This window comes from Astatotilapia calliptera, chromosome 7 (assembly GCF_900246225.1).
Source record: "Astatotilapia calliptera chromosome 7, fAstCal1.2, whole genome shotgun sequence".
NCBI classification, from domain to species: Eukaryota; Metazoa; Chordata; class Actinopteri; order Cichliformes; family Cichlidae; genus Astatotilapia; species Astatotilapia calliptera.
The window spans coordinates 36998870-37025628 of NC_039308.1; the positions used below are offsets into that span (position 1 = coordinate 36998870).

General features: G+C 41.5%; 2 protein-coding genes across 2 annotated transcripts in view; both read left to right on the plus strand.

The window, feature by feature from the left end:
• Positions 1-529: 529 nt before the first annotated feature.
• dpm2 (dolichyl-phosphate mannosyltransferase subunit 2, regulatory) lies at positions 530-6561 on the plus strand. Its single transcript, XM_026174582.1, has 4 exons — positions 530-650; positions 3154-3243; positions 5208-5310; positions 5393-6561. Exons 1-4 carry the CDS (start codon positions 648-650, stop codon positions 5446-5448), a joined length of 252 nt encoding a protein of 83 aa, XP_026030367.1. The 5' UTR covers positions 530-647; the 3' UTR covers positions 5449-6561.
• An 18753-nt stretch (positions 6562-25314) lies between these two features.
• The window catches only part of pip5kl1 (phosphatidylinositol-4-phosphate 5-kinase-like 1), a 59200-nt gene continuing 57755 nt past the window's right edge, over positions 25315-26759 (plus strand). Inside the window, exon 1 of the mRNA XM_026174584.1 lies at positions 25315-25424. The gene's annotated coding sequence lies outside the window, so the exon portion shown is untranslated. The remainder of the gene's footprint in view (positions 25425-26759) is intronic.

The window sequence follows — 26759 nt, forward strand, 5'->3', positions numbered from 1 at the left end:
AAGTCAAACAGTTGCCTACAATACCACCTTGGATACTCCCTGATCCAGTAGTATGTTTCACACTATTAAACAAAAAGAATAAGGATAGGGGTTTTATCCTTATTCTTTATTATTTGCATACAGTGCAAGAATATATTACTCAGCATTGCAGTTCTGTCAGAATCTACACAGATCGGTTATATCTCGACTTAGATTCGGACACACTGGTTTGAATAGCACCTTGCTTTTATTAATAGGGAAACACTGCACAGGGGAGTGTGACTGCAGTAGAGAACATGTTTTATTGGATTGTTAGAAATTTGATGCTGAAAGAAGACAACTGATGAAAAAGCTTGACGATATAAAAGTGAAACTGGACTTGTTTGATTTATTTCGCAAGAACTGTAAAAGTGAAAGTTATCAAGCCATATTTTGGTCTTTAAGGAAGACTCATTTGTTTCGGAGAATTTGAATGTTTTTATTTTGGGGGGGTCATTTCGGTCCACACTCCATACCAGTTGGTGACGGTAGTGCGGTACTGCTGTAAGAAGAACCACGAGAGGGCATCAGAGACCATTAGATGAATTGTATCAACCGGATTACTGAACAGGAAGAAGAGCACCAGGATACGTCAGCAAATAACAACATTACCTGTGTGTGGGTGAGAAATGGTAAGAAAGCTGCTGTGATTACTTTTAAACAGCTGATAAACGAGCAGAGACAAATTAATACTTTAATGAAATTTTATCAGTTTAAGCGTAATTAGCTTCAGAGCTAATCTTTGCTGTTTGGCTGTGACATTTGTTTCTTTTAGCTTCATGCTAGCAGTCAGCTTCATGGTTGGGGATTATAAGTTAACCGACCTGGTAACATTTTTCAGCGCCGAATTTACTGGCAGTATTTTTTAATTCGTGTGTTGCATGTTTATGAAGTTAGGAGATCAAATATCTTTGATAATTATCAAATTGACTAAAACGGTGAAGGTTTGAATGAAGTTTGGTGCGGCTGCGCAGTGCCGTTGCAGCTTAAAGGGGATTCCCAAGATTGTCTCCTTTTAATGCATCTTATTGTGGAAATGGGGGAACACCTGGTGGCTGCAGATGCTTCTGTTGGTTTAGTTGTCAGAGTCGCCGTGCTGCGGTGCAGGCAGCGTTGTAGCTCGAGCTGTTAGTTTAATTGGCAGGTGCTGATGGAGTTAGTGTGATGATGCAAAATGCATACACGCGTCAATATTATCCTAAGACAACAATTAAGTTATTTAAATTTAAACAAATAAATAAACCATGAAGTCTTCCGTCTGGTCTCCTAGCTCTGTCTTTCTTTCTAAATACCCTCGAGTTTACCTGCGTAGACCCTGTTTAGCGCCTGCTGATTCAGGAAACATGCCCCCGTTATCTGGTGAAAGTCACAGTTTAACGTGGGCAATACAACGTGACGTCATCACAATATTGTGCACAAAATAAGTAAATGTAGTTTGTTTTTTCAGCGCAGAGCTGCTGGAACTTCTTCCCCCTCAGAGTGACCGATCTGGATGACAGATGACAAACAGGATTTAAACGGATGGAGCGATGGACCACTTTATAAGCAAACCTGTTGCTTTAATAAGAATTTGGGCTGTTTGGATATGGAATAAATAGAATTAATGACCCACACTGTTTGGATTAGTACCCGTGTACGTCAGTAATATAGCTGCTACTGATCTGCTGAAACGATTAAAAATCATTGTGGTGGAATTAAGGCTCGGCGGGACCACATATCGCACTTATGAGCCGTTTATTTAGATCACCCCACAACGCACACCAACCCCTGAGTCCCCGTGTTTTAACTCGGCGGGCGTGATTAAGGATGCAGTGCAGGTGCGTCCGCCCTCCCTGCACGGCACCGCAGACCACGCCCCACCACAGTCATCCTCTCAAGATGCGAGTATCTTCAGAAAACTCACCGAACTCACAGCTGAATTATAAAGCACTTAGCAGCTTATCAGTCAGGTTAGAAACAGGACGTAGGTTTAAGTGTGTGTTTTTGATCTGGTGCTCAGCATCCATCGGTCCTCCTTTAAATCACGTTTGTCATCTTTAACCCAGATTAGTCACTCAGAGGGGAAAGTGGAGGTCAGCTGAGCTGATCGGTGGTGTCCTGAGAAAATGTCAGCTGTCATTTATGTTAAAGAAAGACAGGGGTAGGAGACCAGGCAGAAGACTTTGTGATTTATTTATTTTTTTATCCAAACAATTTATTTGTTGTCTGAAGATAATTTTGATGTGTGTATGCATTTGCACAAGCTGCAGATGGAGACTTTTCCCCCCCCCCCCAAGGTCTTTAATCTTGTCAAGCTGCAGATACACTGACAGACAGAGGATCCAACATCTGGAACACGGAGAGTAGAACATGTAAACAAATCTAACCAGTTAACCTGGAGCACTGGGGTTAGTTGCAGGTATAGTTGCAATGGTGAATTTAGATGAGTTGGTTTAGAGGTTGATTTAGTTGCAGATGAATGATGAAGTTGAAGTTGCTGTAGTGTCAGTGGTTGTTTTAGCTGCATAGGTTGTCATGTTTAGTTGCAATTGACCTTGTAGATGGAGCCGTTGTTTTCGTGACCTCGTACTGGAGATCTTTTGATTTGAGATCTATTGAATCAACGTCTTGTTGAGTTTTCATTTATTTGTTGATTGTTGCTCGTTATTTTGACTACATGACTTCCTTTGAAATGCGGGTTTATAAAAGTGCCTGTAAATAAAGATAACTATTTATATTGATCCAAATTTTTTTTTTTTTTAGTAAAAGTTTACCTGCAATTTTTGTTGGTATTTACTCTTGTTGCTGTTTGACATTTATTTAAAAAAGGTAGAATCACAGTTTATTGGTCAGGATGTGATGTAAAGTCTTAATGAGTATTTTTAAATTTGGCCAAAACTGACAATTACAAAGCTAATGTTTGCCAGGGGAGGATGGTGCCATGAAGTGTGCTCAATATCCAAGTAACAACAAGGAGGATCTCCTTTCTAGTTGCTTTATGGGAAATTTAGTGTCTCACCTCTGACGACAGCCTGACGTCTGGCTTTAAACTTTTAACCACATTCACATTAGTCTGCATAAAGCTTCAAACGACCACCAGTGCCATGCTTAACACCGACGTCCTCGTGCTCAGTTTTTCTGTGGATATGTTTTCAGGCTACTGGAGTGGATCAAGCGGCTGGCATGAGTCTTGTTGTCTTCAGCCTCGTGCTGTTCACGTACTACTCTGTCTGGGTCATCATCCTGGTAAGTTCTCTTCAGTTCACTGAAATCACATCAGTCACATGGACATACAGGGAGTGCAGAATTATTAGGCAAATGAGTATTTTGTCCACATCATCCTCTTCATGCATGTTGTCTTACTCCAAGCTGTATAGGCTCGAAAGCCTACTACCAATTAAGCATATTAGGTCATGTGCATCTCTGTAATGAGAAGGGGTGTGGTCTAATGACATCAACACCCTATATCAGGTGTGCATAATTATTAGGCAACGTCCTTTCCTTTGGCAAAATGGGTCAAAAGAAGGACTTGACAGGCTCAGAAATAGTGAGATATCTTGCAGAGGGATGCAGCAGTCTCAAAATTGCAAAGCTTCTGAAGCGTGATCATCGAACAATCAAGCGTTTCATTCAAAATAGTCAACAGGGTCGCAAGAAGCGTGTGGAAAAACCAAGGCGCAAAATAACTGCCCATGAACTGAGAAAAGTCAAGCGTGCAGCTGCCAAGATGCCACTTGCCACCAGTTTGGCCATATTTCAGAGCTGCAACATCACTGGAGTGCCCAAAAACACAAGGTGTGCAATACTCAGAGACATGCAGGACAATGCTCCATCACACGCGTCCAAGTACTCCACAGCGTGGCTGGCAAGAAAGGGTATAAAAGAAGAAAAACTAATGACATGGCCACCTTGTTCACCTGATCTGAACCCCATTGAGAACCTGTGGTCCATCATCAAATGGGAGATTTACAAGGAGGGAAAACAGTACACCTCTCTGAACAGTGTCTGGGAGGCTGTGGTTGCTGCTGCACGCAATGTTGATGGTGAACAGATCAAAACACTGACAGAATCCATGGATGGCAGGCTTTTGAGTGTCCTTGCAAAGAAAGGTGGCTATATTGGTCGCTGATTTGTTTTTGAATGTCAGAAATGTATATTTGTGGATGTGGAGATGTTATATTGGTTTCACTGGTAAAAATAAATAATTGAAATGGGTATATATTTGTTTTTTGTTAAGTTGCCTAATAATTATGCACAGTAATAGTCACCTGCACACACAGATATCCCCCTAAAATAGCTAAAACTAAAAACAAACTACAAACTACTTCCAAAAACATTCAGCTTTGATATTAATGAGTTTTTTGGGTTCATTGAGAACATGGTTGTTGTTCAATAATAAAATGATTCCTCAAAAATACAACTTGCCTAATAATTCTGCACTCCCTGTATGGAAGCTGGTGTTTTTGGGGGGAGTTAAATTGTTGTTTTAACTGTGATTGATGTTAACTAGCCTGTGGCACAACAAAGCAAATTACCGAGCTGGCGCTACATAAACTAGACCGGCACATGCTACAAGTCAAGCACCCAGCTCATGTAACTGATTATGTCACCCCAGTCTTTTTTTATTTATTAGAGACTTCCGTGTATTCTTTGAATTAATTTAGTCCAGGTTCCAGCCAAAAGCTTTTAATTGGTGAGTTCGTTGGTTTGTGCATTGTGGAAGCTGTGAGATACAGTCTGTTAGAACAATCTCATTGTAGAGTTTATGTAATGTCCTGACTTTGCCATGTTCCTCTCACCATCCTTTTCTTTGTTTAACATGGCTCCAGCCCAGATGTAGTATAAAGGTCACCAGAGGAAACAGGAGAGACTGAAAAAGAACTTCGAATAACAAGCACATTAAACTAAAGTACACCAGTCTGTTGCCTTTGATAGCATTGTGACTCACTTCCATCCTATTCCACCTTCCCCTTTTTTGATTTGCTTTTTCCATTCACATAAAAAAAAAAATACTGAACTAGATTTCCGTCTTGAGGGAATGGAGGAAAAAAAATCCTGTCCAGAAACTAACCAGTAGCTTTGTATCTGCCTTTTAGTGCACCATTCCTCGTGTTGCTTTTTGTAGTCTAGGTGTGGAACTGCGTCATGTGACTCGCAGACAGTAATTTTGACACCACACATTAACATGGTTGTTTTGGTCGTTTTTCCAGCCTTTCGTGGACAGCGATCACTTCCTGCACAAGTATTTTCTTCCTCGGGAGTACTCAGTCATTCTGCCTGGAATCGCAGCAGTAATACTGCTCATCTGTATAGGTCAGTCCACCATGAGAACTGCAGGCCAAGTTATCTGCTTATCTAATTCAATGAACACTAATGCCTGTTATCCTCTCTGCAGGAGCCTTCACCGTTGTCATCATGTGGAAGAATCGCAAGCCAAAAAAAGCGGACTAATGTTGTAAAACATCAGCTTCTTGCACCTTACAACTAAAATCCAGCCCTATTTTGTAATAAATACTCCTCATCATCACTTTTACAAGTATTTTTGTTCAGAGGAAAGTTTGCCGGTCTTAATTCTGCATTTTAAGAAATCAGCTTTGGTGGCCCCAAGTGGCATCATTGAATGCACTTCTCTTGAGACCATTTGGAAGTTTCTCGACATTTTTAAGGTATTGCTGCGTGGACAAATGAGACAAGAAATTATGTTTGGAGGGAAAAAGGCACCAAAACCGCATCATGACTGTGAAGCAAGTTGGAGGGTGGAGCCACCTTGAGGTCCTGGACACCTTTACACTCAGTGAGAGATCAATGATTATAAAACGTTACAAAGACATTTTCAAGTGAACATCAAAGCAGGAGTTCATGAGCAAAAGCTTTTGAGAGGTGGGGTGATGCAACCCAGCAATAACGCAAAGACGCCAATGAATAAAGTCCAGGGATGTTGTGGTAGGACCTGAAAGGGGCTGTTTGATAGGAGGAATTGTTCAGAAATCCTCTTCATCATTGTGCAAGTCTCGTACGAAGTTACAGGAAATGCCAAAGTCCTTATAGAAGCAATTCTGACCCCTCAGCAGCTCCCCCGAAACACCTTCGAGCACTTACTTGGGCAAAAATTGAAATAAAGTTTAAAAAGACGACCCTCTAATCTGTTCATTTGTATTTCTGTGCACAGTTTTCCATTGTTTGTCGTCATGTTCCTGAACACAGTTTTTCATCTGTCTACTAGTATATGTATTTGTACATACAAAATTATTATTTTCACTTAAAAGTTGGAAAAGTCTGCATGTGGAGGCTGGAGCAGTAGGTGGTGGAGCTGCTCACACACACTCAAGTTTGAGTCCCACATGTCACAGATTTTACAATGAATTTTAAATATTTGAATGATTTAAATGCATTAATTATCATTTGAAACCACTTGGTTTCAGTTAGAAAAAAGGTCACCGCGTCCATTTCTTTGAGGTTAATTTACATTTGCCACGAGACCGTGCTGCTCTGTCGTAATGAGAAACGAGATGGAGGATGTTGCTAAACAAGCAGTTATTGTGTTTAATAAAAATGTGAACAACACAGCTGTTTTTTTTTTTTCTGTTGTGTGATCAGTTTTGTCAGGTTGTGTTTGTTTACAATTCTGGCTCAGATTGAAATCAAGGCACATTTTATGCAGAAATCCTGATAATCTCACAGACTGCTTAGAAAGTATGGACGTAGCCAGCAGGACCCCCTGGTGTGTTAAGCTCCGCCCTGAAACCTCATGCTGAATGTTTTCACATGTCAGATATATCAGATGTAACGGGACACACGCCTTCCAAAAAGTTCAGCTTTTGTTTCGTCAGTCTAAAGATTATTTGCCCAGAAGTCTTGGGGATCATCAAGATGCTTTTTGGCAAACTTGAGATGAGCCTTTGTGATCTTTTTGGTCAGCAGTGATTTTCTTGAACCCAGTTTTGCATTGTTGAATCATGAACTCTGATCTTACTGAGAGACGTGAAGCCTGCAGTTCTTTAATGTTGTTTTAAGTTCTTTAGTGACCTTCTGGATGGGTTGTTGATGTGCTCTTGGAGTAATTTCAGTCGGTCAGTCATTTCTGGGAAGCTTCCCCTATTCCCAGGAATGTCTTTGTAACCCTTTACAGACTGATAGATGTCAGTTGCCTTGTTTCCCATTTGATTCTTCTAGCCTGCTTCACTTTGTCACACAGGATCTATTTACATGATTTCTTGATTCAGCAGGTCTGCGAGTAACCAGGCCTGAGTGTGTTCAGTAAAACTGAACTCGACTTTCCAAAAAATGTGATTAATAACAGTTAATTCATGATTCAACAAGAGGAGCACTTACTTTTTCACAGAGAACCACGTAGGTTTGGATACATCTTCTTGGTTAATCAATGAAATCATCATTTAAAAACTGCATGTTCTATTTACTTGTATAATATTAAAATTCGGATAATGACCTGAAACATGTATGTGTGACAAATATGCAAAACACTAGGAAATCAGGAAAGGGACTAAACACTTTCTCCCACTACTGTAGTTGGAGGGTCAAAAGCACAAAAAACTTCCTTGCAACTGCAAAGGAAGTTTTTTTTTTTTTTTGCTGAAGGGAGCATTGCGGTTTGGATTGGGTCGAAGCAGCGTGGTGAAAATTCCCAAGCTGATGCTACCTACGTGCCGCTCTTATCCATCAGCACCACATCTTACAGGTTTAAGACCTGCTCGTTCAACAATATGTAACCGCCATGCTTTTGCTACCATTCATTTGTTTTGCTCTTCCCACTATCTTTTTCTTTGTTTACTTCCTGTGTTGCTGTACAGTTTTACCCGTGCTGACGTGTCATTAGGGATCCATCACCTTTATTTAAAGGTGATGGATACATTTACAACAATACATTTGGTAAATTGCGCAAACCAAACACAGTGGGCACTGTTTCATAATCATTTTAAACATCTTACAAACAGAGTCAAGACTCTTTGGAGCTGATTTCAAACTTAAGACTTGATTTTTATCTTTTATTGTGTTACACTCCTCTCTTCCCCAAATCACATTAACTCTACTGGAAAAGATAACATGGTTTTAACCCAACGAGTATAAAAGTCACCAGAGGAAACAGGAAGGACTACATATCAGCGTATTTAAATCGAAATACCAGCTTGCTGTGTTTGTTAGTGTTGTGATTCACTCCATCCTGTTCCACTGAACATTGTTTTAATGTCCTTTTCCCATTAACATGAAAAAATACTGAAGACTTCTCTCATGAAAGGATGTTTAAAAAATTTCTTTTTAGAATCTGAGAAATTTTTAGCCTTAGAGGAAATTCAGATGTGTCCGCTCGTTTGTTCTGCAGTCCTCGTGTTATTTTTGTAGTATTAGGCATCACACGTGAAATCCTGAGTCACAGGAAATCCACTCTTCTAACACCACATACAAAGTTGCTTATTTTGGTCCTTTGATAGCCTTTTATTTCCTCCCTTGGAATTTGCTCATCCACATGTGGCAGAGCACAAACAAATACACATTTTGATATAAGACCAGACTGCCAGAATTTCAGGATATGTTATAGTTTGGTCAGATTGTGTTTGCAGATAACTGATTTCGATTAAAGATTTTTTGACGATGCAGAAATCCTGACAAGACTGACAGACTGTTTAGAAAGAATGGGCCTAACCACCTTGACCCACCTGTGTGTGAAGAGCGGTCCTGAAGCCTCATGCTGAAATATCTGGCCATTTCACTTGACTGAGGTACTAAAAGAATTTGCATCTTAACAGACCCGCTAATGGTCTTTCCAGAAATCTGGTCATCTTTCACTTTTCAGAAAGAATGCAAGTTTATGAGACTTCGGGTTGAGTTGTCACACCTGGGGGCGGCCTCAGTAACTGAAAACTGAATCCAAGGCCAAAGTCCAAAATCTGAAGTTCCTTTGATATCAGAAGTGAGTCAGGCTCCACAGACTCCAATGTTGAAATAAACTTTAATCATTCTCTGACTCATTCATCTGGACGGCAGAATTAGGAATGTCTGCAACACCTCATCTACTATCGAGACATTAAACTGGGTTTTTTCACTGTGTGTGATGTTTTTGAATCTTTGTGGTGTTTTTAAAGGATTTTCCAAATAATATGATGGTGTTTGTGACACAGACCAGAAGAAGTTTGTGCTTCAGTACTGATGAGTGAAATTATTAGTTTGATTAGTTTAGCCCTTCTTGGCTGATTTGTTTCAGTGCTCAGACGGTTTATGAATGCAGCTTTAGCGGTCCCCAACCTCTTTTGCAACACGGACCGTTTTATGTCCGACAATATTTTCACGGACTGGCCTTTAAGGTGTTGCGGAGAAATACAACAAAATAAAACCAGTACCGGTACAAAAAAGAGAAGATTTATTCATAACGCACGGGAAAAGACCAAGGGAAACCGAGTTAATGATAAAAACGATAAAAAAATAAAAATAAAAGCGCTAAAAACCCTGAAAACCTTGAATTTCACACCAGAGCCTCAACTCTCATGGCCCGGTACCGGTGGTCCATGGCCCGGGGGTTGCGGATCGCTGGTCTATACCATATGTATACATGGATATAACTATCCACATGAGGCAACTTCTGGCTTCAGAAAACCGTACAAATGGCGAAGGTTCGTAGCATAAACCTATTCGCCGGAACGTTCAACACAATTCTACTACACAGCAAAAGCAAGACACAAGTCACCAAAGTTCTTTGTGTTTCTCATCCATGAGGGAGAGAACCAGACTAGCGCCGTTCCTTCGCTTGACCTCGGTCGCTCTCGTCCGCTCCCTTGTAACACTGCTCTTTTATTGAGGTTACATGAATATGCATAGGCTCATTAACATAGTTACACATGTGAACAAAGAGTACCGTCTGCGTACATGTGTGTGGGGGGGTCCGAAAAAAAACTTCCCTAAACCTGCTGGTCTGGAAGTCCAGCAGTTCATCTAAACAAAAGGCACGTAGACTAAAACAGATATAGATGTGTTTGCCTTACCATATATCAGCAAGAGAAGATACGACCTCTCTCATGTCATGACCCTAGGGTGTGAGTGTGTATGCCAGAACGTTCTGGAATGCACACAAAGTCTTTGCAGACTACTAAGGATCAGACCCCTATTCGATTATAAACTCTAAGCATATATGAGTAAATATTTCTAAGCATAAATGACAATCAACCATATAAACCTGACAGATGGTCTCACATTTGACTCTAGAATAATCTATGGTCGACTCAGTGACTGTGAGGTGCCAAGGTGTTTGGTTTTCGCCAAATGTAGCTGCTGAGTTAAAACACAGACAAATAAATGAAACCTCAGTTTTGATCACCCCTAGAAAATCAGCTCTGTAGTTCTGGAAGGAGGAAGGGAAAGAAGCTCTTTAGGTAAAGTCAGATCAGCTGTGTGGTTACAAAAGAGTGTCACACAATCCTTGGAGAAGAGAAGGTCATGGTTCAGCTCATGGCATGCCAAAACATAAAAACATACATCTACATGTCTGCTAGTCCTCATTGACCTTCTGAACCATTAGAGATCCAATTTAATGGATCTTTCTTTAAAGGTAATCAACTTAACTAATAAACTACTGCAATATATGTGTCTGGGAATAAAAAGGCCAGACAGAGGAAAGAGATCTCTTGTCCATCCTTTCATGTTTACAGGCTATTTTCAAATTTGTGTACGAGCTGCATAAACAATCCTAAAGCTGACTAGGCTTTCCATTGGAAACCCTTCTACACAAGCCAGACCTGTTCCCTACTTTTCAAATTTCGCTGTCATGAACTTTAACCTTTGACATGTTAGAGGTGTACCCTTATGAAAGTGCTCACACCTGCTTATAATTGAGTAACCAACACATTTGATTATCAGCACTTGGCTCCTGCTTATTTCCTTTGGAAGCAGTAAGGGTGAGTAAGGTAATGCATCAGTTCTTTATCTGTTTTTGTTATCTTTCGTAGCTGTGATGCATGTCGATGATTCAGATTTTTTATAAATATAGCCGTGACATAGAGAATACAATTTTCAGGGGAAAAAAATTCCAAACATTTTAATTTGTGTGTTTGATTTTGTAGTTTCATTGTGCTCTTATCAGTCTGACATATGATTCAGCCCATGGCTTTCCCCTCCTTTCCCTTTTTGTTGGTTATGCTTTTTTATACAGAAGCTGACAAGGAAAATGATTCACAAACTTTTCAAGACACCACTGGAAAAGGCCAGTAAGTTAAAAAATTAGTAAATTTAGTAAATTGTTTTAAATTCATGCCAGCATTTCACCTGCGTCCTGCTGACATGCTTAGGACTTATGCACAGGAAATAGAGCAGATTTACAACAGTATAAAAGAAACACTTTTTTTTCTCCCACTTATTCACAGCTCAGGTGTGGAATTTCCACTGTGCTACATTTATCCAAAACATTTCTAAAATATAAGTTTTGGTTGACAATTTTAAAAAAAAAAGTGCATTTCACAACAAATTAAGTTATGTGGGATTATTCTGAAGTGGTTCAGGCTTTACAGGGTTAAGCTGGGATTTAGGCTCCAGTTACATCAGGTTTACATCTTTCTTTTTCCAAGACACAGCCAAAAAGTTTACAACATAACAGGTTACTGCAGGCACATCACACCACAAACATAACTAAACTAAACTTCCTACCAAAACATGATCTGGCATCTTGACATCCATCAGGAAAACAAAAAAGTCACAACCTGTACTCTCCTTCAAGATAGCATCTCAACCTGAAGGGTGTCACCTCAGTTAGAGATCCAGCTTTTAAAAACCATGTAATATAGGCCCTGTGCATGATACAGCTGTGATGGTTATGCAAATAATAAGTAAGGAGTGTAAGTGAGAAAGATTGAACTGGCCCAGGAGCCAACATGACCCGGATTCCGGTGCTCCTGCTTGATGAGATTTCGTCATACAAATTCCCTAAGCCATGATTATTCATTATTAGAAAGGATGAGGTCGGAAAAAATAATGACAACAATCGTGAAAATGTTTCTTAAGATGTGATTTTGGAGAACTTATCTCCTCTGGAAAGTCATCCTAAAGTCGAGGACAGAAGCACAGTTCTTTACAATAAAGCTTGAACCCAGCAAAGGGTTGAAAGTTTTAAAGTTAGTTCTAAAATGTAAAAGGAGTCACGGGAGAGAAACCAAGATTGTAGGATGTGAACATTTTTAACCAGTTGGACTCTCAGATTATATCAGATAGGACGAGAGTTGCAGTAATGGTGCCTGTAGATGAAATGAAAGCAGGACTGCATGGCCTTGTCCCACTGCTCAGCATCCTGCTGCTGGATCAATGTGAACACTGTCAGAATGAGTAAACACACAGAGAAAAGTAACCACAGTTATGTAAGCACTTATATCTGTCCTTGCAGGGACAAAGATCAACGAGCTCACCACACAGGGCTCAGGTGGTAGAGCAGATCAGCTACTGATTGGAAGGTTGGTGGTTCAATACTTGGCTTCCCCAGTCTGCATGCCACATATCCTTGGGCAAGATTCTAACCCCATGTTGCCCTCCGATGCATTCATCGGAGTGTGAATGTGTTTGAATGTTGGTTAGTTTGCACTTGAGTTTAGAAGCGCTTGTATGAGTGTGTGTGAGTGGGTGAATGAGGCATGTTGTATACAGCGCTTTGAGTACTCCGGGAGAGTAGAAAAGCGCTATAGAAGAATCAGTGCATTACACTCAGACATCTGAATGTGAGTGCACAGTAATCTCAGCACGTTCCATTTGTTTGGCAGTTCTGAAGGCTCGTCCTTTAAAACTAACATCACAGGCTTATTGTGTTGTGATTGGCTGCGCTTTGAGAGTCACCACCATTGCTAAGCAGTCATTACATTCATGCACATTACTTGCATGCTGTGTGGTCAAATGTTTCCTGCTGTTGGGGTATTTCTATTTGCTGTGATCGGTGTCAGGGTTGTTATTTTAAAAATGAATTCTTACACAGAACAATTTCCTGAAAAGTCATGCACCACGTTACTTAATTACACCTAGGAGAAAGACATTTTTTATACTCCTCCTACACAACTTTCAAATTACTCTGTAAAATGACCTGAAACTGATAATCACCATTTAATATAAACCTGAAGCTACAGCCCTACATAGCAACACAAATATCTGTCCTAATGCCTCATTAGGACAGGGGCACATAAGATCATCCTCTTAATATTTAGGTATAAACACAAAGCCGACAGCACAAAGCAAACATGAAAACTGATGAGCCTGATTGATGAGACTGAAGTTCAGGGCGTGGCTGCTGGGCTGGGTGTTAAAGTTTTTCATGCCCAAACTGTATGAATTGGTACTTAAAATTCAGCTGAGGGAGCACAGTGGCTGTTCTGGGCAGGCCCGGACCCTGGAGTCAGTCCATAAAGCTGGCGCTGGATTGATGAGGTTTGCCGACAGCAGAAGAAGTAGACTTCTGATTTTAAGATGTTTGACTGAATAAGTGTCCTCTGTGTAACAGTGAAAGGACATGCTGCAAGCTCGGACTAACTCCCCATAATTTACAGTGTAGAGCGCTAAGCTGGCTACTACTGGTGATCTGCCTGTAGGCTGAAACCAGGTTGTGGTTACTGCTGGGAACTGTCGTCTATGACTCATGACATGTAACAATGAATTGTGGCCGGTGGTTTTATCAGATCTGACAGATGTGTTAAGTGTCAGCTTACTCCACACACAAGCACATTTCCTGTGGGTAGATTTCCTTGGAGCTTGTATCATTGCTTGGCTTTTGTTAGAAAAGGATTTTTCACTTCAGTAAATCGTTCAATTCCAGTGATTAATATAACCTTCTATTTGGTCTAGACATCATAATGTGGCTTCATTATGTTCCACCACTGTTAGCAGTTGGCACCACGGTGGCACAGTGGTTAGCACCGTTGCCTCACTGCAAGTTTGGCTTCACTACCTGGTCAGGGTCTTTCTGTGTGGAGTTTACATGTTCTCCCCGTGCCTGGGTGGGTTCTCTCTGGGTACTCTGCCTTCCTCTCACAGACATGCAGTTAGTGGAGTTTGACTAACTGGTGTTTCTAAATTGCTGTGGGTGTGAGTGTGAATGGTTGTCTTTCTCTCTGTGTTAGCCCTGCGTCAGGCTGGTGACCTGTCCAGGGTGTACCCTGCCTCTCGCCCAAAGGTAGCAGGGGTACCCTGATAAGCATAAATGGAAGAGAATGGATGGACTGTTATCAGTGTTGGAGTTGTTAAACAAATAAAGGGATGATAAAGGACTTTAATATCACCATCCATTCCCATTTTATTATGGTGAATCCATATAAATTATGGAACGCCAGGACTGCCATAATGAATTAATTAAATACACCATTAAATAATTAATTAAATGTGTCAATAATTAATTAAAATTGGAATTAATTAATTAAATAAATAGTTATGACACATGTAATTAATTAATTATTGACACATTTAATTAATTATTTATGTATTTCACATTTTAATTAATTATTGACACATTTAATTAATTAATTATTGACACATTTAATTAATTATTTATGTATTTCACATTTTAATTAATTATTGACACATTTAATTAATTATTGACACATTTAATTAATTATTTAATGATATATTTATTTATTTCATTTTGGCAGTCCCGGCGCCTGGCTCTCGTCATGAAATAATTTTATCTGTCAGCCTCACCCATCAAACTCAGGGGGCGGGGTTAACGCTGCCCATGCAGCTTCTCTAACATTTGATTGGTTGCCGTGCAAAGTAAGTCAAAACAGGTCGATCCTAGATAATCGATTGCTTGTGTAGACTTGGGGCAGCCAGTTATCCCAGAATGCAGATCAAATCACAGGCAGCAATGGTGGTGGTGTAGTTTTAAAATACCCCGTTTTTCTGTCACCAGCTACACTTTTAACAGTGTTTTAGCCGCGAATGTCGCGCCGTATGTCTGGTCAGGTTGTCAACATAGAACATGTTTGCAAAAGTGCTCAGATGTTTTCAGAGATTTCACTAGCTCTGCTAACAGTTAGCATGCAGAGCGCACCGAGGGGGTTACGTTAACCGGTTTGTTTACATATTCCACTCTCCGTGTTCCACATGTTGCATTCGCAGATTCTCATTTTCACCGAACGATCGTCTCTTTCCGCCTGGTCTTGTGTCTCTGTGCTTCTGTAACATAAAGAACGAGCTGACATTTTTCTCACGAAACCAGCGATCAGCTCAACAGACCCTCAGTTTACCTGCATGCATCCTCCTCCTCATCTGTCAGCTGTTTAACACCTGCTGCTAATTCAAGAAACACGCCTACGTTACCTGGTGATAGTCACAGTTTAACTGGGCAGCCGGTGCTCGATATAAAGCAATGTCAGCGCATTTTTCTGCACAAGATAAGTAAATATAGTGTTTTCCCCGAGCGCAGAGCTGCTGGAGCTTGTTTCCTTACAGAGCACTTTATAGGCGAACCAGCTTCATCAGCGACTGATGTCCAATCACCGGCACACAGCTTTGAAACATCACCTTAGTTTTAGCTCTCAGTGGTTAAACGCTGGACTTCATTCACTCAGGTTCTGTCTGTCGGGTCACGTTTACTTCGCTGTTTTATTTACAACTGAGCAAATCGGTTTGGCTGAGGTTAAAGTTACGTTTCATAACTGCATAGTTTCACAGACGTTTAATGGTTCACTGGCACATGTGTTAGACTGAACTATCATCTAAATATCATCTGTTTTTTAATAGTTATTCAACTGTATTCTAAGCACCAGCTGTCTGTTAGAATGTGATTTTTTTTCTCTCTCTGTTGGCAGAGGTATAAAAATGCGCAGGAAAATCTGACGTGCATGGCAAACTTCACCGACGATATTTAGGGAGGAATAAACACACATCAAACATAAATGAACCATTTGTCTGTCTCCATAATTGAGAGAATTTTCTCTTCTTATATCAACACTCTCTCTCTCTCTCTCTTTTTTTTTTTTTGCTTTTTCGGTCATGTTATGTTTACCTGTCAAAGGCTTGTTACAAACTATGAAACACATTGTGCAGACTTCTGGATGTTAGAAGAAAACGAATACTGCTCATGAATGAGACTAAAGGCAGGAAGGTGTCCTTTAAAACTAAACATGTTAATAGGACCTCCCTGTTTATATCATAGTTTATGATATAGCACGTGTATTTCAGTAATAGCCTGCTGAGGCCACTATACGTGCTGGCCTCATATCAAATGTGAAGGCAGACTGAGTCTATGTTTAACGTTTGTTTATATCTAATCTTCCTTTTCAAACATTTAAACAGCAGCGAGTCTGCAGCTGAGGGAATACAAATTCAAATTGTCGGAACAGGTTTGCTCGTTTCTTGGATTCATTTGGTGATTTATTAAATGTATAACTGTAATTCTAATCTGCTGCTGAGTCTCTTACACTTTTCTTTATGCTGTATATTTTCACGTCTCTGGAATAGTTGGCAGTTAGATAGTCAGCTGGGAAACTCATGGAGCTGAGGATATCGTGGATATGCTGACCTCGCTGCGTGGTGTACAGAGCGAGGTCAGCATGATTAATATTCACAATAAAAATATTAGCCGAACATCATGAAGTCTGTATGTGTTTCATAGTGTCGAACAACCTTTGTACAGTTAAAGCCAGCAGTTACTACATGACGGAAACACCAACGTTATCTCTTTTATGTGTTTATACACAGGTCACGCTGATTACTGAACAAAAACCCAAAGATCAGATGTTAAACAGATTTGCTCTCTCTCCTCCTTAAACATTGTGGCATGAATAAGGCACGGCGGGACCACAGAGCGACGTTCAGAGCCAACTTTATTTGATTCACATCACACCACACCACCACCAACCCCTGAGTCCCCGTGTTTTAACACGGCGGGCGTGATTGCGGATGCCGTGCAGGTGCGTCCGCACGGCCCCGCAGACCACGCCCCACCACATACCCCCATCGCCCGATTGAGGCCGGGGAGTGATCCGGCCAAACCTACTCCCCCCCGCGACCTGGGGCGAGACTCGGCCCCTACACATCGGCGCCCCAGCCCCCGACCAAGCGACGGGGAAGCGTCCGTTCTGGTGGCCGCCCGCGCATCCAGCGGCAACGGCGAAGCTGGTCCGGAGGTCGGCCGCGTAGCAAGCGGACACGGCCCCACCGGCATGGCCGTGTGCTCCTGCACACAGGCGGCTGGGCAGACGCCAGGCGCGCAGAATCGACTGGTGGCAGCGAGGCTGGACTAGCCAGCCCGCCGATCCCCGGCCTAGCGGGGCTGTCCCGCTCCTCTGCCTCCAACTCCGGCTGCACAGGCTGCCCTGGAGCAGGGACCTCCGTCTCCCCGCACAGCTGCTCCGCCACCGCCTCAGCCACTCCCGTTTGGAGCGGCTCCCCGCACTGCGCCTCCGCCCCCAGCAGGCACCGCCCCTCGCCCCCCTCCGGGTGGAGCGACTCCTCTGCCTCCGGCAGGTGTAGACCCTCGCCCGCCTCGTCCTCCGATTGGAGCGGCTCCTCCACCGCTCCCGGCAGGAGCAGCCCTTCACCCGGCTGCTGCTCCTCCTCCTCCGGCAGGCTCGGACCCCCGCGTGGCTCGTCCACCACCTCCGGCTGCCGAGGTGACCCACACGGCTCCTCCACTGTCCTCGAGACACACTTGTGGGGGTGGCGCCCAGGCCCAGAGCAGCGCTGCCAGCTCTGCCATCTTCCCCAGGTGGCGTTCGCTCTCCTGCCGCAGCTCCTCCTGTTGGCGACGCACCTCCGCCGCCTGCTTCCGCTGGGTGGCCGCTATTTCGGCCACCATCTCGGCCAGCTCTTTCCTTTCCTGGCTCTGGTAGGTACCCGCCATGCCGCCTCCTGGGTTTCGGCACCAATGTGGCATGAATAAGGCACGGCGGGACCACAGAGCGACGTTCAGAGCCAACTTTATTTGATTCACATCACACCACACCACCACCAACCCCTCAGTCCCCGTGTTTTAACACGGCGGGCGTGATTGCGGATGCCGTGCAGGTGCGTCCGCACGGCCCCGCAGACCACGCCCCACCACAACATGTTTTTAATGTTAGTTATAATTCAGAATTGGCGACTGAAACACGTAGGACACATAAGAACATCAGGAAATAAAACACCGATAAATATAACCTCAGTAAAAGAAGTCAGCGGGGGTTACTACAGCTGTGTACCGGGGCCTGCGCTTTGTCGGTGGGATTGCTTGCGAGGCGAGCGGGTCTATCCCACGCTTTGCCGTGAGACTGGGACGACATCTCCGAAATCATCGAAACACTTTTGCAAAGAGGCTGTATCTTGACAAACCGACCAGACACATGAAGATTAAACCACTACATTCTCGGCTAAAAAAATATTAAAACGGTATTTGGTAACACACAAACAGGGTTTTTCAAAGCTCAGTTCTGTTAGCTTCCACATGCCGGTTGTTGTGTGCTAGAAACAATGGCCACCAGGCCAAAGCAATGGTTTTGACTCGATCAGCGTTAACCCCGCCCCCTGAGTTTGATGGGTGAGGCTGACAGATAAAATTATTTCATGATGAGAGCCAGGCGTCAGGACTGCCAAAATGAAATAAATAAATATATCATTAAATAATTAATTAAATGTGTCAATAATTAATTAAATGTGTCAATAATTAATTAAAATGTGAAATACATAAATAATTAATTAAATATGTCAATAATTAATTAATTAAATGTGTCAATAATTAATTAAAATGTGAAATACATAAATAATTAATTAAATGTGTCAATAATTAATTAATTACATATATCATAACTATTTATTTAATTAATTAATTCCAATTTTAATTAATTATTGCCACATTTAATTAATTATTTAATGGTGTATTTAATTAATTCATTATGGCAGTCCTGGCGTTCCATAATAAATGGCCCATCCTGTACAATGAGATTCAGAGGAACTGCTACCAGGTTCAGAGATGTAGAAAAAAGGGGGATAAGGTCATGTACACCTTTCTTAAGAATAAAGCAATGCACACGAACTGAAATCAGCCATACAAAACTGAGTATGGAAACCAGATATTCAGGGATTTATTGTTTTAAAAAAAACTTTGGCAAGGGATGACAGCACAACCAGCACTGATACAGACATGAAAGAACAACAGCTCCTTTATACTCATGGGGATAATCTTTGTTTGATCAGTTGTCAGGCGTTTTCTTTTCACAGTCATGCAGGCATTTGCCTGATAATGAAGAAAGTCCATCATGCCTTCAGCAAATAGTTTGTTTTTCTTTCATCTCAAGAAAGTTACACTAAAATACCAACAGTACAGAGAGGAGAAATGAGATGAAACACAATTTTCCCTCCTTTTGATTTGAATTAATTCCTCATAGCATAAAATCTAAAACCATCAGTGCTTGCACACCTGGGGGTTTAAGCACCCTAAACTGGAAAGTGAAATGACCTTCCAGATGGTCACAAACTATACAGAGATTTAAATGTTTACACAAGTTCCTTTTTTTTGCTTCATCTTTACAATTATGATAGGGAGGTATCCAGTCAGGTGCATGTCAGGTTGTTCATGCATGAGGCTGTTTGGTGTGAGACAGATTCATCAGGCCTCACAGATGCCTCATACATGACGCACAGTGTGACTAATGAAGTTTCCCATATTCTCAAAAATCTGTCAAACTGCTTAAACACTGAACTTTTTTTGTGATTACATTTGGATCGGCTTTTGTAAACAAACCATCAGCTGAAGTATTGTTAGCTATAAATGTAGAACATGTATCACCAAACATTGTGCACACACCTCCTTTCCCACCTAAGAACATAATAGAGAAAGAGTTAAAACGCTTCTCCTTGAATCACTCAGACAAGCTTTTTCTGTATCTGTGATGTTTGTCATGTGGATGTTTTGTCAAAAGGTCGAGTTGGCCGGAGCAAAGAGGCAGACCCAAAAGCTGACTCATCAGAAAGAACATTTCACAAGAAAAGCAAGTTGTTGTTTTTTTTGTTTTGTTTTTTTATCTTTTCACAGGAGACTTGACCGCAGGGGCTGGAGGGCAAACTAGGGTCACTGGTGAGGAGTTCACTGAAAAATGTTTTCCTTACTTTGTTCTGCAGAGTTGAGAGGCAGGTGAGAGGGAAAGATCCAGGTAAGATATGCAGATAGAAGAGGATCCAAGGGAGGAATTCTTTCAACAGATGTTTCCAGAAGCAGAGGGTCAGGCAGGTGAGTGACCGGGGAAATCCCGAGCTTTGAGAGTAAGCGGGCGGGTGAGATGTTGAGCAGCCACTGATGTTGCAGGGATGTTCAGTAGGACGTTGAGCCAAGAAGTTATGGAAGCGTACAAGTATTGGTCCTTAGGCATGGAGACTGCAGGAAAGGGAGACAAAATATTAACAATTGGAAAAACAAATGTGAGTTCAGACAGGGAGGTGGATTTACCAGAAAGAGTAGCAGACGACCTGGCGATATGGGCCGGTACAGCTTCAAGCCATACCGGCCCATATCCTCCTTCACAGCATGAATCTTCTCTAAGGTCTTCCTCTTCTCCTCATGCCATGCAGCTCTATTGTCATCATCCAACTCTCCCCCCTCTGTACATGTGCAAACATTCTCAAGCTTGAGTCTTTAACTTTGCCTTTAAACCTGAGCTGTCCTTCTGCTGCACTCATTTCTAATCTTGTCTATTCTGCTCACTCCCAATGAAAATATTAAATAGGGGGTGAAATATCTTCATTTCATTTGTACTAAGCTCGTATTTAGTATGTAGCTGTGTGGTTCACCATCTGCTTCTGTGGGAGGAGTGAAGCACCACAGTGTGGTGGCTTAACAAATGAGCAGGCACATTTGTACTTTTGGATTTGGAGTGACACAGAATGTGGTACCTAAAGAGTTAAATCTGAGGAGCCCACAAAGATACCTGAAGCTATAACAGCTCTTGCTAGCTTGAATGATGAACATTGGCGTTTGTCATTCCCCACCATCCTGCAACAACACTGTCCGAGTGAATGATTTGTCAGGATTTTGTTTCCAGTCCACTGATTGCACATGTAGTTTATCATGTGTTGTCAGTCTCCTCCCAGGTGTCATGAATAACGACGCTTCTCACGCAGGATAGTTAGGTATCAACAGACAGCAAAATGACATCAAAAACTTTGAATTTGTTTCTTTGTAATTCAGAATGGATTTAATCACTGCGACTCTTTTTGGAGAGAGATTTACCGTCTAACGTGATTACAAATTCATGACAATGTTTTTCAAACATGAAGTGTAGTTTTGATCTTTTTTTGCTGTTGGTTCAGTGAATTTTGGTCAGAGAGTGATGAAACCTGGTTGTAGAAATAGTTTTTTGAGCTTTAACCTGAGACTCTGGCGTGTCTGGCAAAATGCATTTATATTTAAAAATAGATTCAGGATTTAGTGAATTGATATCGCCTTGTTCAAACTAAAATTGTTTTGAATCTGGAAATTGATTTTTTAAACCCAAAGCTTGCAGTTTGTTTTTATTCCCGTCATCGCTCTTTGTACAAGAAAGTTACACTCACATACTAAAAGTACAGAAGATTCTTTGTAACACAAGTAAGTGTAACATAACTGCAACTCTAATGTGTGCGATGTGATTGTTACTGTTTCAATGAAAAATGTAATGTGATTACAGTTACACACAGTATATGGCTGTTAATACAAGTACCCACACAGCGAGCCTGAATATTCACCAGATGATTGCATTAAAAAAAAAAGAATAAAGGTCTCAAACAGCACAGAGTCCAAGGTCAGCTTGTGGCTCCAGTTACCAGGAGTGTGGCTCTAAAGCTGCAGCCACCTGGATCAGACTAGTCAAAGTGGCAATAAGCCTTTAATTTAGTTTATAGATGCTTGTCATAGAACAATAATCTGTGTGCAATTTTATAAATCTCTAAAGAATTCATATTGTTTAGAAACACGTTTATATGTGCTGTATAGCTGGACATGAGACTCTGCGGGCACTGCCTCACTTTTGAGACGCTGTTTAAAGAAATGCAGTTTTGGTTATATTGTCCAGTCCCATTAGTCACTCCTTTGCTGTCAGATTAGAGAAAAAAAATCTTTCCCTGAGTGAGATTGGGTGATTTAAGCCACACATAATTTGAGCCTATGACGCTTTTATAAAATCAGATATAATAAATGTGTTGAACATCAGCTCGCCACAGCCATTTCAGCTCACTGAACTTCATATTTTTTCCACATGCTGGGACAGCATTTCTCCAATCCATGGATGCTTTGTTGATAAAATGGGTTATGAAACATTTTGTCCTCTGTCCTCTGTTCACAATCACTCCCTCTTCTTCAGTTAAAGCTGTAATACGCAGCTATTTTAATTGGAATTGGATAAATGGCACTCTTTTATTCCCCAGCCCAACATCTCCAAGCTTGTTCTGGCAGTTTGTCATGCGGGCGAGTGGCTACGATCTCCGAGGAAAAAGGACATTCCCAAGGACACATTCCCTAGAATGCGTTCCCAAGGATGCATTGTCAAGGACGCCGTGAGCAGAGCTCTGGAGATGTGAAGCCCGGCAGCAGGGGAATGGAGGAAGCTGCACAGAGTCAGGAGGAAGAGGTGCAAGCTCAAGGCTAACACAACCGGCAAAACCAAAAAGATGAAGAGCTGCTGGGTTTCCTCCTGACTGAACCGTGGCTCAGTAACAGCTTATTAGATTCATTTAAACTGGATACATCCTCTCTGAGCGGATCAAGAATCCTGGCTACACACGAGAGGACTCTGAGCCCACAGACCATTAGGTTGGTACACTTACTACTCTGTTATTAACCAGTATTGTTCAAAATTGTTTGGTATTTGGCTTTTTGCAAAGGTGTCGGCTCACTAATTGTTGATCCAAAGTCAAATCAGTCTATTTCAGAGGATTTTTAACTGCTAGACAGACATCAGAGTGGCAGACAGAAATACTGGGAAACTTGCAGATTATACCTGCAGGAGCTTTCAAGGCTTCCACTCTTCTGCGAAGGCTTCCTACAGGATTTTTGTGTCTGTGGGAATGTTGTTCATTCATCCAGATGAGCATTTGTAAGTTCAGACACTGATTGCACACTTGCACACTCCCTTCTGGTATGATCAAAGTGTTTGATGGGGTTGAGGTCAGGGCTCTGTGCAAACCAGTCAAGTTCTGCCACATCTAACTCTGTCAGTCATGCCTGTTTGGACCTTTCTTTGTGCAGAAATCATTTTTTCAACCAGTTTCCACAAAGCTGAAAGTTCCAAAATGTCTTGCTGAGCATGATTTACAGGTGCGGTCTAATGCTTTTGTCTATAGCGTGCCTCTTCTTCATTTGGCCGGCAATAAAACATCTAACACTTTCTTCTACTGCATTTTATGAACAGTGTTTGATACAGGAATGACATTTTTCCTTCACCGCTCTGACTCAGTATCCTAAAGTTTCGATCGTTCATTGTGAAAATTCAACTAATGAGTTGCAGTTTTTCCCCTCAAAGTGAAGGAGAACTGGTTCTGTTTGTTTCCAGTCTACAGTTTTCATGTATAATTTTCAAATGTTGTGCGATAGTAAATATCAATAACGAACTCGAGCTGATTTAATTTGGTTGAAAATCAGTTCATAGTTAAGATCAAGGTCACAGGAAATGTGCAAGTCAGTATTCAAATATCAGATATCAGTAAATCTGTAATATGACCTTCATTGTAAGCACCCAAAGTCAATATAATTGAGTATAACATCATATGAAAGAGCATGGTGAGAGCTACGACATCACAATGACACCACAAGTTTCACAATCTCACACACACGATATGTAGTATCTTACAATAGTGGACATTAGGAGACTTTTTTACAGCTTGTAGAAGCCAACAATTCAGTCCGTTCTGCTCCAGTTATCTTGGTAAAGGCCATTATTTTCTGGTATTTGTTCTCTTAATGTCTTTGTATTATCTGAGATCCCACTCTCAGTGAGACAAAACAGGTAAAAGCCCACATCCGAGACTTATTTGTTTTTTCGCGCCCTGAAATCTGAGGCAACGTTTGAACGTGAATATCTCAAAGACTTTTAAAGAAAAGGCTGAAAATTTCACTTGTCTTTCTTACCATCAAAATAAATCAGAATCTATAATTTGGGACAGAAAAAAGACCATTTACTTTCATGTTAATACTTTTATCATGAAATCCTTTGTCACAAAAATGACGAAAGACCCATTTTATTCAACCTTCACTGCATCCTTGAACCTCCTCCAAGGTCAACTTCTTTTCCTCCTACCTGGCAACACCATCTTCATCATCCTTTGTCCAATATATCCACTCTCTCTCCTCCATACATGTCCAAATCATCACATCCTTCCTTCTCTAACTTTGTCTCCAAATTGTTCATCTGAGCTGTCACGCTGATATTTAACTTGCATCCAAATTAGACTACTGTAATTCCCTCTACTTGGGCCTCCCATCTTCCTCTATCCACCGCCTCCAGTTAGTTCAAAACGCAGCTGCGCATCTCCTAACTGATACTAGAAATTATGCCCACATCACACCAGTTTTAGCCAACCCACATTGGCTTCCTGTTGAATATCGCATCAATTTCAAAATTCTCTTGCTTACCTTTAAAATTTTAAACAATTTGGCTCCCAGCTATCTATGCAAACTCCTCCATTTGTATATCCCTAATAAGGCACTTAGATCTTCTAATCAAATGCTCCTGATGCAACCGAGGTCTCGTCTGAAGTTCAGAGGTGGTCAGGCCCTTGCTGCCGTAGCTCCCAGACTCTGGAATAACCTTTTGATTCAAACTAATATGCTATTTCATGGCTAGTTATGTGTTGTTGTTGTTTTTTACTCATATTGTTCATATTGTTTCCTGCCCTCCTTTTACCTGTTTCTTTTATGCTGTCTTATGCTATTTCTCTGACCAACTGTGAAGCACTTTGGTCAGCTTTGTTGTATTATTATGTGCTATAGAAATACATTTTGATTTGATTTGATCCGAAAGAATTTGCAAAAAAGAAAAAAAAATGGAGAAAAAGCAAATTAAAATCCAATAACTCTGGTGTCTCCAAGTGAAAATCTACGTTGAAGGTATTGTATATGTTTGTATATCGTCTGAGAGGAGTTGGGGTTTCTTGTCTGTGGAGTGTTGGGTGTGTTTTCAGATGGATGGAGACTCGAGTCCAGTTGGCTGGAAAACCTCCAGCAGTGAGTCAGCAGAGTTTGCGCTGCAGTTGCATTCCCACTTTGCCAACAAACCTTTTATTTCTGCACCTCTGCTTGCCTCATATTGACTGCAGTATCAGAGCTGCAGCTGCCGGCAGTCGTGTCTGCCTCAGACAGTCAGTGCCAGTGTGGGTGTGACCGCTGGGTGAGCCGGGCTATGCTCCGATGACATCACACGGTCATTCTGCAGGCTGACATGTGACACACATGCACTCAGTGAGTGACACACACTGGGAGAGACACGGACAGGCCGACCATCAGCTGCTGTACAGAGGCAAGTGAAACGCTTTGAATCTGATTGCTTCCATAATGCGTGCAGTCACTGCTAGAGATCATCAACTGTGTGAGGGGTTTCACCCAAGCTGCTGATGTGTAGTCACCTCCCCGGGCTGCTGTGTGCAGTTATTAGACACTGTCAGCTTTGTTTTTGTTACAATCATCAGATTCTCATTTAAAGATGAAATGTCCTCAATTCATTTTGAGTTGGCTGTCTGCTCACAGCCGTATAGTGACCAAATCAGTTGTTGCAACTTTGCTGTCCATAAAAACAGCATCAACTTCTGTTTGTTTGGAAGTTTCACCATCACACTGTGACTGCTTTTGACTGCAAAGATGCCTCTGTGGCCATTGAGTGCCATAAATGTTGACCATGCATTGACCGCGTTAATGGCTTCCATCATGACATTAGTGAGCGGTTACTTCCCCATCACATTAGTCAGCTAATCAATCCATGGCCGGATTTACTGGGGTTGGGATTGTATTCTGAAAATTGCATAAATCAACAAATGTAAGATAATGTGCACGCAGGATTATGGGCGTCAGTGTGAAGGTTGTTGTTTCAGTCTTTGGTTTGAATGAAGTTAAGTTCTTAATGTCATGGTCCTGGATGACTGGGTCTGTGACCCAGTGTTTTGTGTTGTTTATTATTAATAATCTTCTCTTTTGTGTTATTTAGAGTTCTTAGTCTATTGGTTTCTCTCTGTGTTCCATGTTTGCGCTGTAACCCCTTGTCAAGTCCGCGTCTGTATTATATTTCCTGTTTTACTTTGACAGTCTGCATCTTATGTTAATATTTCTAGTTTTGCTTCCCTTGTCTCGTCCTGCCTAATTACTCTCAGCTGTGCTCTCCTCCTGTGTCTCATTCCCCTTGTTATCCCTCAGTGTAGCCCCGTGTTTCTCTTCATCAGTGTCACGATCTCCCTCATATACAGTATGTCTGTGTGTTCTGTTTGCCAAGCCTGCCAAGTTTAATTTAGTTTTTCCCCAGTGTTCAGCAATAAAGCTAACATTTTGAGTTTCAGCTTGGCCTCTGCATTTGAGTCTGAATTTTGGGACCTTTCATGCCTCCCTGCACACAAACCATGGCACTTAACAGGGTTGTGCTTTATTTTGGCCACATGTTAACTAGGCACGCTTTCATAACTGGAAGATGTTCCCTCTCATATTGGCGTCACAGATTTTCTGCAAAAATAAATAAAACTTTTTTTAATAGACTAATTATTTATTAGAAGGGTTGGAAGAAAGGTTAGACGCTAACTGTACCAAAACCCTAATCCTTGATCATTGCCAGTGTCATGGTAGATGTTAGGAGTTTAAAACCCTGCAACAC